An 18,233-nucleotide genomic window follows, 5' to 3' on the forward strand; every position below is an offset into this window, starting at 1 on the left:
GATCCCATATGGGGTCGCTTGAAATTTAAATGTGGTCGCCTGAAATTATTATTATTCTTTTTCAAATTAAAACAAAACACACAGTCTTAAACAACTTTATTCTGTATTCTCACTCAAATATAAATGTATTTTAAAGAAAAGAAAGAAAAAAAGGAATAATAATAACTGTGTTTGTTACACAGTATAGCAAATATGATAAAAAAAAAAAAAAAAACTAATTATAGGGGAAAAAAGTATTTGGGGTTGCCAGAATTTGTGATATCAAAATGTGGTCATGATCCAAAAAAGGTTGGCGACCCGGGGGCAAAATAAGTTCCTTCTGGGCATCCATTGTGAACCGCAGGACGAAGTTAAAAGTTTATTCAGTTGTAGATATTGGAGCCTCTCCATATACACGAATTCAATGAAACTCCACAATATTTGAAGCGTTCACAGTCTCCATCAAATTATTGACAGAAATTATTTGACAGAATTTGCACAAATTAAGTAAAAGTAATAATAATTCATCACAAAATGAAGGAAATTTAAGAGAAGATCCTACAGGGGCTGACATTTGTCAGTTATTTATGTTGTAAATCAACATCATTTAGTTACAGATATTTCAGTCCCTCCATCATCTACATAGGATTGCTGTACATTTTTGTTAGCAAATTGTTGCGGGGAAACTCCACTTTTCGCAGATATTCCCACAGATTACCAGAACATATGGCACAGTTATGAATAATTGTTTTTCTTGGTTTGTTTGTTTGTGTTTTTTCACTTTGAAATATCTGGATTTTTTGGGTCTGGTCCACTTGGTATCAGACTTGGTCACGTTTGGCCTGCAAACCAAAAATGAGTACGTGTACGACAATATTGGATTAGAAGGATCCATAACTGATTTTAAAAAAAATAACTGGCACACAACAGGAGTAACCTTTATTATTAAAATAATTTTTTGACTTAACGTATATTTTATTAACTCATTAAAGTCATTATATGATAATGATTAAAAAAAATCAGATGGAGACAAAAGAAGAATGAAGAAGACAATACTTGAAATATAGAACCATAGAGACAGAATGCCAATATAATATATATAAACAAATTAACTAATTTAATCAGGAAATATAATAAGTATCAGCAATTCAGTATATTACACACACACTATTGTAAAATAATACCACGGATCCATATTTTCAACTATTACCAATAGTGTCCACCAGGGGTCAGTGTTGTGCTCTGTTATTTTCAGATGTCACCAACATCCTTTGCTCAGGGGAAAGTTAAAAACGGTTTATGGAGGTCAACACATCAAAAATAAGCAAATTATAATATTGATTTCATATCAATCAGAATGAGAAGGTTTTTTTTTTTTTATTACCATGTATGTTTGCACCTACAGGGAATTAGCTTTGTTTTGGGTGAATAAATAAAAGATGTATCAAAATATTGGCAGTATAAATAATTACATTTAGACTGACAGGAAGACAGTGATATTGAGGAGTTTTGATTAGATCATTTCCAAAAAATAAACTTTGTTCTGATTGAATTTTGTCCCATGTGAATAGTATAGTTTAGTTTTGGACAAAAATAAAGATATGTTTTGATTTAGTGTTCGTTCACATGTATTTTTTTAAATTAGTCATAGTCTATTAATTGTCACTTGTCAGTGTATAAAGTATAGTTGATGTGTTAATGACTCTTAGGTTGACCCTAGGTTAAAAAAAACCCCAAACCCAACATGGACTTAAACAAAGGTTTTGTTTGATGGTGTGTGTTTTTGGTATCTTTTAATCCAGGAGGAAGAGGGAGCAGAGAATGGAGGTGAAAGAGTAATAGGTGGAGATACAGCTATGTATAAATGCTAGATCACTGTTGTAAAAAAGTTAATGTGTTTAAGATTTTGCTTTTATACATTTTGTATATTTTGTATCTCGGGAAAAGCTCAACCAGGGACAGGAGTTGAGAATTAGCACTAGCTATACACTGTATGCATCACATCAGTTGTATCTTTTGCAGTAACTATGTCTGACTGCATTGTCCCTGTCAAATAAATAAATATAAAGGTGCAGCAAACAGGAGTGCTTATGTAAGTAAATCTGTGCTTACGAATTTTGAATTCAAATTTTTAGCACTGAATTTTTTTTTTTTTTACAATGAATCTTTAAAACTGAGTTGTTTTTTTTCATTAAATTTTTTGCCTATGACATTATTTTTTAGGGATGAAACAATTCACTCAACTTCACGATATGATTCTCTCACGATTTATTTTACAAAATGGGACTGTATATAAATGACTGAAAAATATTCCTTTATTTTTTTTTTGGGAAAAAAAAACTAGACAATAGTGTACTATTTCCTTTTATTTTTCATTGTCAAAAGAATCCCTTGATAAACTATTCAAAACAATGCAATTTCACTAAAAATAAATCTTGAATGAAATAAATAAAGGAATAATACAAATGAAGAAGACGTCTATTAATTAAAATTCTGGTTCTATAGTAAACAATGCAAAACTGCATAATAGTTCTTTTTTCTTTTTAAAAGTGCAACTGAAAATGTATTTTGTGCCTTAACAATTGGACTTAAAAAAAAAACAGCCCGCATTGTATTTACGCCAGATATTTGTTTGAACCAGCAGAGGGCGCTGGTAACCCAGTGGTCAGTTGGCATGCAGATATTCTAACAGTGAAGAAGAGATGCTATGCGCTAGCAGACAGAGCTAATAGAAAAACGTGACTTTTACAGATATTCACGGAATATTACAGATATTCTTTCGGTGCTAAAGGGGTAAGGAATCATTTCTGAACATGTTTAAGAGTTTAAGGCGGCCAGAAAGAAAGTAGTAGCATATTCCGCCCGCCGCCTCAGCATTTAAACAAGAGGATAAACATATAGCGCCCTCTGCTGTTTAAAAAAAGTACTGCGATTCAATTTTCAGAAAATCGATATCAACCGCGATACCTATGAATCGATTTTTAACTGCCTTACGATTAATTGTTGCATTTCTATTATTTTTAAATGTTTAAAAAAATGAAATGTAAAAAAATTCAAGAATTCAGTGATAAAAATTTGATGTAAAAAAAATTCAGTGATAAAAATTTGAATTCAAAATCCGATGGTACAGATTTACTTCCCTACAGATGTACTTACGTGAGGGCTCATCTTGCATGTTGGTTTTTGTTTCAGACAAATCAAAATGTGTGGGAAGTCAAAGTCTCGAACTCAAAACACCTGAATTCAAACTGTGGAGTTAAACTCATGCCGAAAACTTGCGAACACTCAAAACATGCTTTACTCACTTTAAAACTCAGCCTGGTTTGCAAATAAAAAACATTCTTTCTAATCTAATGCAGTTCTGATATAGGGAGCTGAGATGCAAGTTGTGGACTCCTATACACCTTTTTGCGGTGACATCAGCATCCGGGACACTTCACCTAGTCATTCCACAGTTAAAATTTTGGAAAAAAGTAATTTTAGTTAGTGTCACAGAAAACCTACGTTAGCCTAATGCGTCTTTGAACTAAAAGGTGAAGTAAAAATTTGGCCCCTGCTAAAAATAGCTTTGTGTAAGGTGGGTATGCTTTTTCCTTTTCACTGCGTTATCATCAATCTTATCCGTGGAAACCCGAGAACAACTTTTTGATGTCAATTTTTAAAAAGGCAATAAAGGACATTAGGTATTACAACAGGAACAATTCAGTTGTACCTCAGTATGTGATGGCTGTGACCAACATTCATGTGGTTATTCCACTCTGTTACCACAAAAAGATAACGGAGTGGAAAGATCTTCATCATTCAACCCCATGTTAAATAAAAATTAAGGAAAATTTCAGCAATGCTGCTATGCTTAATATCATCCAGCCAGCAGCAAAAAGGGGCGTTTTAGTTTGTAAGCGGGTACACCCCCTTCAAAAACAGAAACACACCCTTCTTCTTATTTGCTTCTGAATTGATTGGTATTTCATCTGACCAGCAGCAAAAAAGGTTAGGATTAGGGTTAGGGTTAGGATTACTTCTACTTGACTTAGAACCAAACGGAGTTATATAACGGCGGTACAAAAACATCTTACGCTTTTTGTGGAGGCAAATGAAGGTGATTTGGACAAATCAAACCATCCCAAAAGTTTGGCAAAAAGCAGGAGGAGTGGTAATCCCCAAGAAGAAAGATGCCTCAAACATTGATCAGTTCCGCCAGATCAACCTGTTGAATGTGGAAGGAAAAGTTTTCTTTAGCTTTGTGGCTAAAAGAATGACAACATACTTGAAGCAAAACAACTTTATTGACACATCTGTGCAGAAAGCTGGCACACCTGGTTTCTCAGGATGCTTGGAGCATATCAGCATGATATGACACCAAATCCAATCTGCCAAAAGGGAAGGAAGACACCTGCACATTTTATTCCTGGACCTTGCCAACGCTTTCGGATCAGTCCCTCATTCACTCATCTGGACAGCCTTCAACTTCTTCCACATCCCACATCCCAGATACAAACCTGGTGAGAAACTACATCCAAAATCTGCAATTCTGTATCCAAACAACAGAATACACAACATCATGGCATTCTTTGGAGGTGGGAATAATGGCTGGATGTACCATCTCCCCTCTAGCCTTCACTATGGCAATGGAATTGATTATTCAAGCTCACAAATGGGCTGTGGGAGGAGAACGTCTGCAATCGGGACATTGTCTACCTCCTATTTGTGAGTAAAAAAGGATGACATGACCACCTTGACCTCAACCGTTGCATGCAACAAACATCTACTGGGAAAGCTTCAGGCCAACATTGCATGGGCAAGGATGAAATTTAAACCTAGTAAATCCAGAAGCATATCCATCGTAAAAGAGAAACTGGTGGACCAGATAAGACCTTACTTCCTGGCAAGTTGAAACTGTGGTGCCTGCAGTTTGGATTGCTCCCTCGCCTGATGTGGCCCCTAATGGTCTACGAGATCCCCATGACCAAAGTCGAGAAGCTGAAGAGAACAGTCAGTTCATACATCAAAAAGTGGCTTGGCCTCCCTCGTTGCCTTAGCAACATCTGCTTGTATGGACACGGTGTCCTGGAATTGCCTCTCTCTAGCCTCACAGACCCAGCCACATTTCATCTTCAATGCCCTTGCTGTTGGAAGGAGGTTTTCACTCAAAATCTCACGATACATGGCCCCATTCATTCTTTCCTTAACACGGATCAGTCGTCCTGTCCCCTTAGCAGAAAAACAGCCCCAAAGCATGATGTTTCCACCCCCATGCTTCACAGTAGGTATGGTGTTCTTGGGATGCAACTCAGTATTCTTATTCCTCCAAACACGACGAGTTGAGTTTATACCAAAAAGTTTTATTTTGGTTTTATCTGACCACATGACATTCTCCCAATCCTCTGCTGTATCATCCATGTGCTCTCTGGCAAACTTCAGACGGGCCTGGACATGCACTGGCTTAAGCAGGGGGACACGTCTGGCACTGCAGGATTTGATGCCCTGTCGGCGTAGTGTGTTACTGATGGTAACCTTTGTTACTTTGGTCCCAGCTCTCTGCAGGTCATTCACCAGGTCCCCCCGTGTGGTTCTGGGATTTTTGCTCACCGTTCTCATGATCATTTTGACCCCACGGGATGAGATCTTGCGTGGAGCCCCAGATCGAGGGAGACTATCAGTGGTCTTGTATGTCTTCCATTTTCTGATAATTTCTCCCACAGTTGATTTTTTCACACCAAGCTGCTTGCCTATTGTAGATTCACTCTTCCCAGTCTGGTGCAGGTCTACAATTCTTTTCCTGGTGTCCTTCAACAGCTCTTTGGTCTTGGCCATAGTGGAGTTTGGAGTCTGACTGTTTGAGGTTGTGGACAGGTGTCTTTTATACAGATAACGAGTTCAAACAGGTGCCATTAATACAGGTAACGAGTGGAGGACAGAAGAGCTTTTTAAAGAAGAAGTTACAGGTCTGTGAGAGCCAGAGATGTTTCTTGTTTGAAGTGACCAAATACTTATTTTCCACCATAATTTACAAATAAATTCTTTAAAATTCCTACAATGTGAATTCCTGGATTTTTTTTTTCACATTTTGTCTCTCACAGTTGAAGTGTACCTATGATAAAAATTACAGACCTCTGTCATCATTTTAAGTGGGAGAACTTGCACAATTGGTGGCTGACTAAATACTGTTTTGCCCCACTGTATTTACTCGCATAAATAACCTGCTGCATTCTGAAGTCGGTGGCTGTCCCTGCCTACATCTAGCTATATGCCTCATAATTATGTTCAATGCCAAACCATAGTGGGCCCTTTCTGTCTTTTCAGGCAATTGCAATTAGTTCTGGTTGTAGCATCAAAAGTACAGAGGAGATTAGTGAAACTTTGACCTTGATTTCATTATGGCTATTGCAGAAGTATGATACAGAGTAATTACTTCAGGAGATTAGCTTTTGTAAAGCAGCCACTGATGGCTTTTATACAATTTCAAATGCTCAATGTTGATGGTCATTTCCTGAAGAAAAAAAATAGATTATCTAAGGAAAGGAAAGACCGCTTCGTCTTCATGACTTACACCCTACCAGAGAAGATCAAAGAAGATTAGCAAAAAACAGAGCACGTTGAGCTCTGAAATAGTCAGACTTAACTTCTAATTCATCAGCAAACTGCACTACCTCGATCTAATATTGAGAAACCTAACGTACAAATCTGTTTAAAACGGGATTTTCTTACATGTAGATTTATTGTGTTACCTTTGAAAGGTTTCTGTGCATCTGTGTTTACATAAGGGAAATAAAAAAAGGACTCTATACTCTAATATGTATATAATCTAGAAATATGATGAATGAGGTTTTTGATTTTAAAACTTGTATAATAAAATCAAATAAAACACCTTTGTTTTATCTTTCTTTTTTTGTTTTTGAGTTTTGGTTACTATGTGCTACCTGATTCAAGTATGGATGAATTGTTTGAGAAACGCAATGTCCTAACTATCCTATTCATATTTGGTTTTAATAGTGATTAAAGTGTAACTACATCCCCAGGTTTTTGCTGACCTGCCACTAGTGGGGAAATTCAAAAATGTCTTGATTATGGGCGTTCCTCTTACAGTAGATAAGACACAACCAGTCACAGCAGCCCCGCCCCACAGCGCTGCACAGCCAACAGCTGAGCTATGTTTACTAGTACTATGAACATCACTGCAGTGCCACTTATGTGGAACAAAGTTCGACGCTCTCTTTTCTCTTTTCACACTCCTGCAGAGTTACATAATCTGCACAGACCAACATGGAGATCCATGCAGAGCAAACTTTCTGCTTCTTCATTTCTCTCTTATGTCTGAGGGTTGCAGCCGACCAGTATGGTAAGGTTATTAATCATTTGCACCACCACGGTGAAAACTTCACACAGACCAAGGTATTATCTATTTAAACTACACCTAATCTTTCTTTTCAAAGTATCATTGATTACTATGTTGACTTGATGTAATCTAACTATATTTTCTCCCTTTGTGCATCGTTGAGGTTTATTTTTGCCTGCTTGTGTCTAAAGAGTCTAAAGGTGAAAAACTGAGCAGGGACTGTCTTTTGGTTACCTGACTTGAGTGTTGGAGAGAAAGATAGCAGAAATGTTGCCTAAGAAGTGGTTTTACAAAGAGGCTTGCATATGTAAAGCATTTGTTTTATGTACATTTCTGAACTAAAAGGCTTTGCAAGAAATTCAGAGATGGTTTGTTAGGGGAAAGGCAGAGAAATACTGGAACCACACAGTTCTTTTGATACAGTTGGATGAGCAGATCCTACAAAAGTTGTTAAAGACAAACAAAAACAAAAAAAACTATGCAATCGAATCACTGGATTTTGACTACAATATAAAATATGACAATAGCAGGGGTTTACCAAAGCAGTCAGTCCTTTCACCTACCTGTCAGCCAGTAGCATGCAGATAAAAGTGGTTGTGGTTTTGGAAAGAAGCCGTAAGGAATGGTATAAAGGTCACTCTAAGCCACATTTACTCTAAAGGTTTAAATTGTAATGTCCTGACAGCACCTGAAGTCCACACAACGCTCGGGGCACTGAGAGGTCTACAGTTAAATGTAAAAGGAACAGATACAAGGGTTCATGCCTACCTGGGTGTCCCGTTCGCCAAGCCACCCATTGGCCCTTCACTAAGACTGAGAGCTCCTCAACCAATCGAGGGATGGGAAGGTGTGAGAGATGCCACCAAGCAGCCACTAATGTGAGACCTCTCTCAGGATTTATGTTCTATTTCATTCATAGATAACTATGGTGGATAATTACTGATGTTACCTCTGTTTATCAGATGCATTCAGAGCAAGAAAATCACTTTGGACCTACTGGAAAAAATGGGTGGAATGTTAACTGATATACCTGATGTTTCTGAGGACTGTCTTTACCTGAACATTTTCACACCTGCCAACAGAGCTGAGGATGCCAAGCTCCCAGTAAGAAACTGTATTTGTTGGAACAAAAATGCAGGGTGGAAAACTCTAAAGTTTTTCAGTTGTAGTCAGCTGCATGACTGACTACACCTTCCTCCTCCATCTGTATGTTCCACCTCTTACAAGCCCCAGATCTCTCTGCCCTTGCCTGGTACTTCTCTCCCCATTCCCCATACAGTCACAGTCAATACAATAAATCCTTTATTAATCCAGCCAACCCCAAGCCCCATTCATCAGTCCCTCCAGCATGTACCAAAGCAAAAGCTCCTGAAACTTGGTCGACCCAACACATGCCCTGAACACAGCCTGATTTGCGTACTACTCCCATCTCATCCACACTGGCTCCAACAATCCAACGTCTCTTTTCTGCACTACCAACAAGCTCCTAAACCCCGCTGCCAACACCTCAGCCCGTATCTCTGTGGATAAACACCTTCCTGTCATTTTTCTGATAAAAAATAGACACCATCCACAGTATCCTGCTCACTTTTCCTGTTGCCTCAAACTCATGCTACCCAATCCCACCCACCACCACCACCACACCCGCTACCTACTACCCCCCCCCCAGATTTATATTTCCACCAAATCCATCACCACTTCAACTTGCTCTATCCTGACCAACTGCCTCACCAATACAAAATCCTGGATGCACGCCAATTTCTTTCACCTCAACTATGACAAATCCAATCTTATCATCTTAGGTCCTAAATCCCAGACAAACTCTGTCGACAACTTGTCCTTCAACCTCAACAACACCACCCTTCTCCCCTCCCCTCACGTTTGCAACCTTGGACTTATTCCTGACAGCAGCCTTTACTTCGAACATTACATCAAGCAACTCACCAGAACTAATTTCTTCCACCTTAAGAACATTACCCGCCTTCTTCATCCTTCTTCTCTGCTGCAGAAACTCTGATCCATGTATTCATTACTTCCAAACTGGACTATTGCAACAACATCCTTCATGGTTCTTCATCCAAAGTCCTCGCCAAATTACAGTACATCCAGAACTCTGCTATCCATCTACTCACTACCTCCCACTCCCATGACCACATCAGCCCTGTCCTCCAAGCACTCCACTGGCTTCCTTTTCAGTAACGTATCCATGTGTAAATTCTCTGCCTCACCTACAAAGCCCTCCACAACCAGGGCCCCTTATATCTAACTGTACTCCTTCACCCCCACATCCCTTCTCACAACCTCCACTCCTCAGATGCTAAGTTCCTCTCTCCACCTCGCACCATGCGCCAAACCTGCAGGGACAGAGCCTTTTCTGCAGCCGCCTTCTCCCTCTGGAATTCACTAGCTGAATCATTTGAAACTGTACCACTCTGGACTCTTTCAAAATACGCCTCCAAACTCATCTATTCAGACTTCTTTTAACTGCTGAAACTACTTATCATGTTTCTTTTAATGTTAAAATGGCTCTTTAAACTTAATATTATTAATTATTATTAATATTATTTTTAAAGCTCTTATTATTATTATTATTATTATTATTATTATTATTATTAGTAATTTGTTTTATTCCTTTGCAGGTCATGGTTTGGATCCATGGTGGTGGTTTTACTATTGGCTTTGCCTCTATGTATGATGGCTCTGCTCTTGCAGCTTATCAGGATGTGGTTGTAGTTGTAATCCAGTATCGCTTGGGACTTCTGGGCTTCCTCAGGTTGGATCCTGCACTCCTCTGACAGTGAATATGTTCTTCTATTCGACAAATAAACAAACCTAAATATAACTGTGTCATTTCAGCACTGGGGATGAACAAGTGTCGGGGAACTTTGGTCTCCTGGACCAGATACAAGCTTTGAGGTGGACCAAACAGCACATTCATAATTTTGGAGGGGATCCAGATTTAGTAACAATATTTGGAGAGTCTGCAGGTGGAGTGAGTGTTTCACTTCTGGTAAGGACTTAACTGATTTAAGACTTATTCATTGCCCTTCATTCTCCTTTGCTTGAAGTATTTAGGCTGAATCTTCATGAGCTTTGTTCAACTTGTTTGAACTAAAGGTCTTGTACCCTCAGTAATCTGATTGAAGGGAAAACCTGTGGTTTGTTGGAGCTTTGAGCAAGAGACACCCCCTAGAGAAATCCCAAATTGTAAATAGTGATTTAAATTTCAGAAGTGAAATTTAGATCATACAGTGAATGTTCATGTGTTGTTGCTGCTGTGTTGCTACTTTTTAACTGTTCACATGTAACATGTCTTTGTTTTGATTATTAACAGCTTCTCTCTCCATTGTCCGATGGGCTTTTCCAACGTGCCATTGCCGAGAGTGGAACCGCAGCAATAGACTTGATCATGTCGGACAACCCTTTTCCTCTGACTCAGGTTATTTACATTGGGTTTATTTTGAGAAAGAAATTATCATAAATTCCCAAGTTATAATTCAAGCAAGTTAGTTTTGTCTTCGTCATGTTTCTTTTATTCAGACAACTTTTTTGTCTGTAAACTGCCAGTCTTCCTCAGAGGCATCTGCTGATCCATTTGATGTGTCCTTATGAGTGAAGATAAAAATAAAAGAAAACTTAACTTAAAACTGAAAAGTTCACCCTAATTACACAAACACAAATAAGAGTAAAAGTGATGACTTCAGGTAACTGGTACAGCACAGATTTGTTGCCACAAGATTTACAGCACACAATAATAATGCAGATTCACATTCATGTTCAATACCAAACCAATGTGTGCTTTCTCTTTTCTGTCTTTTCAGGCAATTGCAAATGGTACTGGTTGTAGCATCGAAAGCACAGAGGAGATCGGTGATTGCATGAGAAACCTTGATTTTAATTCCATTATGGCTATTGCAGAAGTAAGATACAGAATAATTACTTCAGGAGATGATCTGATTAGTTTTGTAAAGGAGTCACTAATTAATCTTATGTTCAAATACTTGGTGCAATTCTGAAATTCACTTGTATTTTTGTGTGTGTGTGTGTGTGTGCGTGTGTGTGTGTGTGTGTGTGTGTGCGTGTGTGTGTGTGTGTGTGTGTGTGTGTGTGTGTGTGTGTGTGTGTGTGTGTGTGTGTGTGTGTGTGTGTGTGTGTGTGTGTGTGTGTAGGATATAAGCTTAAGATACACTATCAATGTTGATGGGCATTTCCTAACAAAAAGTGTAGATGAATTGTTCCAGAAGCATGAACTCCTAACTGTCCCATTCATGACTGGTTTTAATAGTGATGAAGGCGGTTGGATGGTTGCAGATGTAAGTTGTAATTCTTTTTGAAAATGTTTAATCATTTAGTAATAAATACATAATTTTTTGTATTCATCTTTTTTTCCAAACTGAAGTTTTGTGCTATTTTCTGGCTTTTTTTTTTTTTTTTTTTAAGTCTCTTGGCATCTCAAACCTGACTGAAGGATTGGATCGGGATGACTTTCGTAAGACTTTGTCCATGTTCATTCCTGATGTAAGAAAGATCCATCCTAATAGTACAATTTAAGCAATTTCAAGCATTAAATTGTACTTTTAAAAAACATGTTCATTTTTTTCATTTAAGGCCAAAAATGACTTTAAGATTGATTTATTGACTGAGGAATATATCGGAACTGGTGAGGATCGTGTCAAGAATAGAAAAGGGTTCACAGAGTTTTTAGGAGACTTCATATTTAATGTTCCGGCTATCAAGACTGCTAATGCACACAGAGGTAAGTTTGTTCCACTTTTTGTAAGTTTATCTAGTTAAATCACTAACTTTTACTCATCTCATTCTAATTGTAGATGCTGGGGCTGATGTTTACCTGTATGAGTACAAGTATCCACCCAGATTCCTAAAGAAAAATAGGCCTGACTTTGTTGGGAGTGATCATGGAGATGAAGTTTTTATGGTGTTTGGATTTTGTTTCCTTACAAATGATGTGGGATTAGTTGGTAAGTATAAAAATATACAATGATTACAGCTCTGTTTCCTTGGTTACTGAATATTTAACCAGAATTATGTTGATCTAGATCCTTGCCCTGAAGAGGAGGTAGAGTTCAGTAAAACCGTGATGAACTACTGGGCAAACTTTGCTCGCACAGGGTATAGGAAATATCAACGTTTTAATGTTTTCCCAAACATAAATCCACGACAAACTATTCCTAAAAGTTGTTTACCATGTAGGTCGCCGAATGGGGAGGGTCTTACTCATTGGCCAAAGTATGGAGGAGATGAGAAGTACATGGGATTAGATTTAAAATCTGAGTCTGGTCATCAGCTAAAGAAGGACCGCTTTGTCTTCATGACTCACACCCTACCAGAGAAGATCAAAGAACATCAGCAGAAAACGGAGCACGTTGAGCTCTGAAATAGTCAGACTTAACTTCTAATTCTTCTGCAAACTGCACTGCCTAAATCTAATAATGATAAACCTAACTTACAAATCTGTTTCAAATGATCTTCTTACAATTAGTTTATTGTTTTACCTTTGAATGATTTCTTTTCATCTGTCCATTTGTGTTTGCATGAGAAAAATAATGTTTAATTAATTAAATCAAATAAAACACAGCTGTTTTGTCTTTCTTTTTTAGTTTTTGGGTTTTAGTTACCATGTGCGCCCTGATTCCGGTATGGATGAATTGTTCCACATACAGTACATGAACGCCTTACTACCCCATTCATGACTGGTTTTAATAGTGATTAAGCAGGTTGCTGCCTTTTGTGTAGCAACACCTGTTTTTTAGGGCCCGAGCACCAGAAGTCGTGCGAAGGCCGTATTATCCAGTATTTTGAAACTTGTCGCGTGCGGTGCTCACTCATTTCAAAATGGACGCCATTGAAGGAAGACTTGCTGAGCAGGTACGCTCATATCTGCATATTGTCGCTACAGAGTTATGAAGACCACCAGATGGCCCAGAATTTGTGAAGGGATATATCAGAGATAGTTGGCAAGGATCCCAATTTCTGACGGAAAACCTGGAGGAATCTGAGGAACCCTTTTGCGATAGGCAAAAGAAGAGCACATGGAAAAAGCGGTGACGCAGGTGGAAGGAAAATGGTGTCCCCGATCCTGACTGAACTGGAGTGGCTGTCCCATTTCATCAAGCATAGAGACACTGAAGCCAATTTTGAGGTAAGCAAAATAAAATAAGATACACAACAAAAATGTATTCATATAACCCTCTTTCCCTTTTTGTTTGTTATGTAGGCTATGTTTTTGTTAACTCAGTTTTTCACTGCTCATTGTTGCTTCTGGAGTGAACCAGAAAAGTGTTGCTGCCAGTTACAAGTCTGAGGTTTGCCAGGTCATCTGGAGGGCCCTCAAAACAAATTTTGTTTCCTCACACAAAGGCAGTGAGTGGGCAGACATTTCACATGAGTTTTGGAAGATCTGGAATTTCCCCAACTGTTTGGGATGTTGACAGGAAACGTGCAGATTAAAGCCTCACCAGATGCAGGAAGTGACCACTTAAATTATAAAGGAACTTATTTGATTGTGTTGTTGGCAATCTGTGATGCAAAATATGGGGTGCCAAGTGTAAAAATTCAGTATAAAAGTTGTAGCTAACACATTTTCATTATTTATCTCACTTTTCTCATATTTAGCACATTTTCCTACATTTACCACAACATTTAACCACATATATAGAGGTAAAAAAAAGCATTAAATCTAAATATTTAAATCTAAATCTAAATGGTATATGTTATATCTAAATGTTGAATCTATATCTAAATATTTAATCTAAATCTAAATTTTAAATCAAAATCTAAATGTTATGTCATATATCTAAATGCTAAATATTGTTTCTAAATGTTAAATTTAAATCTAAATATTAAATCTAAATGTTTTAATCTAAATGTAAATATTATATGTTAAATCTAAATGTTTAAATCTAAATGTTTAAATCTAAATGTTTAAATCTAAATGTTTAAATCTAAATGTTTAAATCTAAATCTAAATGTTATATATCATATCTAAATGCTTAATCTTTTATCTAAATGTTAAATCTAAATCTAAATGTTAAATCTAAATGTTTAAAAATAATTCTAAATGTTGAATCTAAATCTAAATGTGAAATGTTCAATCTAAATCTAAATTTTGAACCTAAATGTTTCGCACATATGCTAATTGACCCCGCCCCTTGTAACCACAAGCAAAGACACACACACACAGCCGCTCCCACACGCCTTTTCACCGATGCCTGCCTGAGTGATATGTATGGCTGGTTCTCTCCCGGCGGCAGAGATCGAGCGCGCGGTCATGGCTGGTGTACGAGCAGCACTTCAAAGTACACTCCCAACACAACAGTGCAACACAGTTACACTTGGAACCCCATACATCTCTTCATCCACAGTTCGCATCGGTTTCATGAGCTGGCTGTGCTCTCAATGCAGATGCCTTGTTGAATGTAACGGGCGCAAAGACCATCTTTTTTTACGACGGGGCTTTTGTCTGGTCAATAACCACAAACATAGCAATTCCTGCTCCCTCCTCCGTGTCTGACTCAGTGGGCGTGCACTGTAGCTGTTCCCACTCAATGTTCTTGAAGCCAAAATACATCGCTTAGGGGCGCTGCCATCTTGCTAATTTGATGTCATTTGGAGACAGAGTCTGTGCAGTAGGGTCCTGCGGGAGGAGCCCTGGTATCACGCCCCACCCATTTAGAGTACTGCCCAATCATCGACTGTCAGTCATCGTAATATATGACGTCAAATCCCGTATTTCAACCTCAAATAAGTTATTTAACACCAACTTCACAGAAATATTAGCACTTGAACACAATGTAGGGTGATAATTACTAATGATCACTGCAGAGTTTTGGTTTGGAAAAAAAATTCAGTGACGAGTATTTTAACTTTTGTTTGTTTGACCAACATCCCATTTGTTAACATTGGGGAGGCGGGGTTTATGACCTATACTGCAGCCAGTCAGCAGGGGGAGCTCTAAAAATAAAGGCTTCACTTCCGCGATGGCTTGTCCCGTTCATATTTTTTACAATCTATGGTCTGACTTGCTGCCGCCATTGTTGTTGTTTGTTTACTTCCTTCTCTCCTTCCGTGGGCTTTTCTTCTTTAGTACAGAACCGTAGTGCTACTACTTCCTGTACAATTTTCTCTACTGCCCCCTGTCTTGGCTGCTAGTATTGCAAAATCGAATGCACTGCGTATAAACCATAGACTGTAAAATAAAGGCAGTGGCTAGCCGCACGTAAGCCCTTATCAATATACCGACATTCTATTCGTACATAGCGCGCCTCATTGGCCAGTTTAGGTCACGTGATTAAGAAGCTACGTACTTGTATTTTTGTTTGCTATTAATACGTAGATTCCTAAACTATGTTACGGACTAATTAACCCTAACCATAACCCTAACCCCAGGCCCGGAGTGGCTAATCGGGAGGACCGGGACAATTCCCGGTGGGTCGGTCTGATGATTGGGCTGTGAGGGCTGGTGTCACGGACTGGGTTTACCTTGTACTGAGATCGATTATGAGCATTAATGCATTTATTTATGTATTTGATATGATTTGCCATCTTGTTTTTAATAAATGAAGCAGGTGATTCATTATAGCTGAAGTTAGTGTAATGGTCAAGTCCTAAAGATTTCATGGTCATCTATTCTAGTTCTCTTATAAGTGATGTTGATATATAATACATTTAATGAATTATGAAAAATCGAAAATGTTTTTTCTTTGCAATATATTAATAAAGAACTGTGATTGCAAATTGTACATTATTTTCTATGAGATTTGAAAAATAGTCCAATTGTTTTCAAAAAAGGTTACGCTTTTTTACCCTTTTTCATTTTTTTAGCATTTTGTCACAATGGGGGGCCCTGAGAGTTTTTCATCTGTCTAAGGGGGATTCAGCAGAAAAGGTTTGTAACCACTGCCTTTATTGATAAGTGTAGATTCTGCTATTTCTGAAAAGGACGTGTTGTAAAGAGTGATGTTGAAGATGTACGCTCATCTTGAGATAATTCCACATTTTGAAGCAACCCTTACCTGCACTGAATTGAAATATTTTAGAACAATCCACTGAAATACAAGACTTTACAGAAGAGCATGCTATTCTAAACTCTACATGTAAGGTTAGAACATGATTTTAATAATAATATGTTTTGATCTAAAGTGGGCCGGTCTGAGGTATGAAGCTATGAAGGCTGAGTGCAAGGATTTCTAAAAACGCTCCCCGGTTTATTTTTATCTATTCATTTATTATAGGGACAGTGCATATTCATATTCCATTTTTGTAAATGTGCCAGAATTATCCTAAGGGCTAATTGTAGTTTCTGGACAGTTGTTATGTGTCATTTTAAAGGGAATAAAATTGCAATTATACACATAACACAATGCAATAAAATACAACACAGTAATATATACCAACTAAACTACAACAACTAAAGGTAAAATGCAATAAAATGCAACACAGTAATATATATAATAATATATAATATATATATATATATATATATATATATATATATATATATATATATATATATATATATATATATAATAGGGATGTAACGATTAATCGTAAGGCAGTTGAAAATCGATTCATAGGTATCACGATTCACATCGATACTGTGAAAATTGAATCGCAGTACTTTTTTTATCCAGAAGTGTTGGCGGCGGGCGTAATCTGCTAATACTTTCTTTCTGGCCGCCTTCTACTTTTAAACATGTTCATTAATGATTCCTTACCCCTTTAGCACCGAAAGAATATCTGTAATACTACGTATATATCTGTAAAAGTCACGTTTTTCTATTAGCTCTGTCTGCTGGCATAGCTTCTCTTCTTCACTGCAAGATATCTGCGTGGCAACCGACCACTGGGTTACCAGCGCCCTCTGCTGGTCCAAACAAACATCTGACCAAAATACAGTGAAATGACTGTTTATTTTTTTACATTTTTTAAGTCCAATTCTTAAGGCACAAAATACATTTTTAATTGCACTTTTAAAAAGAACTATTATGCAGTTTTGCATTGTTTACTATAGAACCAGAATTTAAATGAATAGCCTTTTTCTTCATTTGTATTATTCCTTTATTTATTTCATTCAAGATTTATTTTTAGTTAAATTGCATTGTTTTGAATAGTTTATCAAGGGATTCTTTTCACAATGAAAAAGAAAAGAAAAACTGTATAGTTTTTATAGTTTATTTCCCCAAAAACATAAAGGAATATTTTTTAGTCATCATTTTTCTACAATCCCATTTTGTAAAATTAATCGTGAGCCAATCGTATCGTGAACCCAGTATCGTGAATCGAATCGTATCGGGAGTTGAGTGAATTGTTACATCCCTAATATATAAACTACACCAACTAAAGGTAAAACATCTTTAGTTGGTGTTTTACCTATAAAAAAAATAACAAAAAAAATTGAACAAGAGTCAATGCAGACAAGGCGATAAAAGAAAACACAATCTTTTTAAAAACTTAAATCTAGCTATTTTTTTGTGCAGCTTGCATTTCACGACAAAAGTAAAGTTTCTTTCAAAATAAAAGACAAGTCCAACATGACAGACATGAAGTATTTATCTCTTTTTGACCAGCTGTCCCCGACCCACCCAGTACAGGTCAGCAACCCACTTTTGGGTCCCGACCCACTTATTGAGAATCACTGATGAAGAGAATCGAAATGACTGTTCCCTCTGACTGAAACATTTACAAACACAAAAATACGACAATGTAGTATATAGAAATTATAAAGACAACAACACACAACAAGTATCTACAATAAAACATTGGTTATTAGTTAACAAAAAAATAATAATTAATTCAATAGTTGTGAGTTTTTTGTTCAGGAGTGTATCTCTTTAAGATAAACGTTTTATCAGGACGCCCCTTATTGGCGGTGCTTCATGGGAGATGTGGTTCATGTGCG

The 18,233-nt window shown here is 37.4% G+C and overlaps 1 protein-coding gene across 1 annotated transcript; it reads left to right on the forward strand.

Moving 5' to 3' along the window:
• The first annotated feature begins 7,155 nt into the window (after positions 1-7,155).
• Positions 7,156-12,865, forward strand: LOC114464441 (liver carboxylesterase 2-like). Its single transcript, XM_028448632.1, has 13 exons — positions 7,156-7,318; positions 8,001-8,193; positions 8,278-8,419; positions 9,955-10,088; positions 10,172-10,325; positions 10,650-10,754; positions 11,137-11,235; positions 11,485-11,628; positions 11,756-11,833; positions 11,924-12,071; positions 12,145-12,294; positions 12,373-12,445; positions 12,527-12,865. The coding sequence occupies exons 1-13, from the start codon at positions 7,243-7,245 to the stop codon at positions 12,708-12,710; spliced, it is 1,680 nt and encodes a 559-aa protein (XP_028304433.1). The 5' UTR covers positions 7,156-7,242; the 3' UTR covers positions 12,711-12,865.
• Positions 12,866-18,233: the final 5,368 nt, after the last annotated feature.

Source organism: Gouania willdenowi, chromosome 6 (assembly GCF_900634775.1).
Source record: "Gouania willdenowi chromosome 6, fGouWil2.1, whole genome shotgun sequence".
Taxonomy (NCBI): Eukaryota; Metazoa; Chordata; class Actinopteri; order Blenniiformes; family Gobiesocidae; genus Gouania; species Gouania willdenowi.

Coding starts and splice junctions, on each gene's coding strand:
- LOC114464441 (XM_028448632.1), top strand. CDS start 7,243: ATGGAGATCCATGCAGAGCAAACTTTCTGCTTCTTCATTTCTCTCTTA. Junction 10,326..10,649: donor GAGTGAGTGTTTCACTTCTG/GTAAGGACTTAA, acceptor GATTATTAACAG/CTTCTCTCTCCATTGTCCGA. Junction 11,629..11,755: donor GCGGTTGGATGGTTGCAGAT/GTAAGTTGTAAT, acceptor TTTTTTTTTAAG/TCTCTTGGCATCTCAAACCT.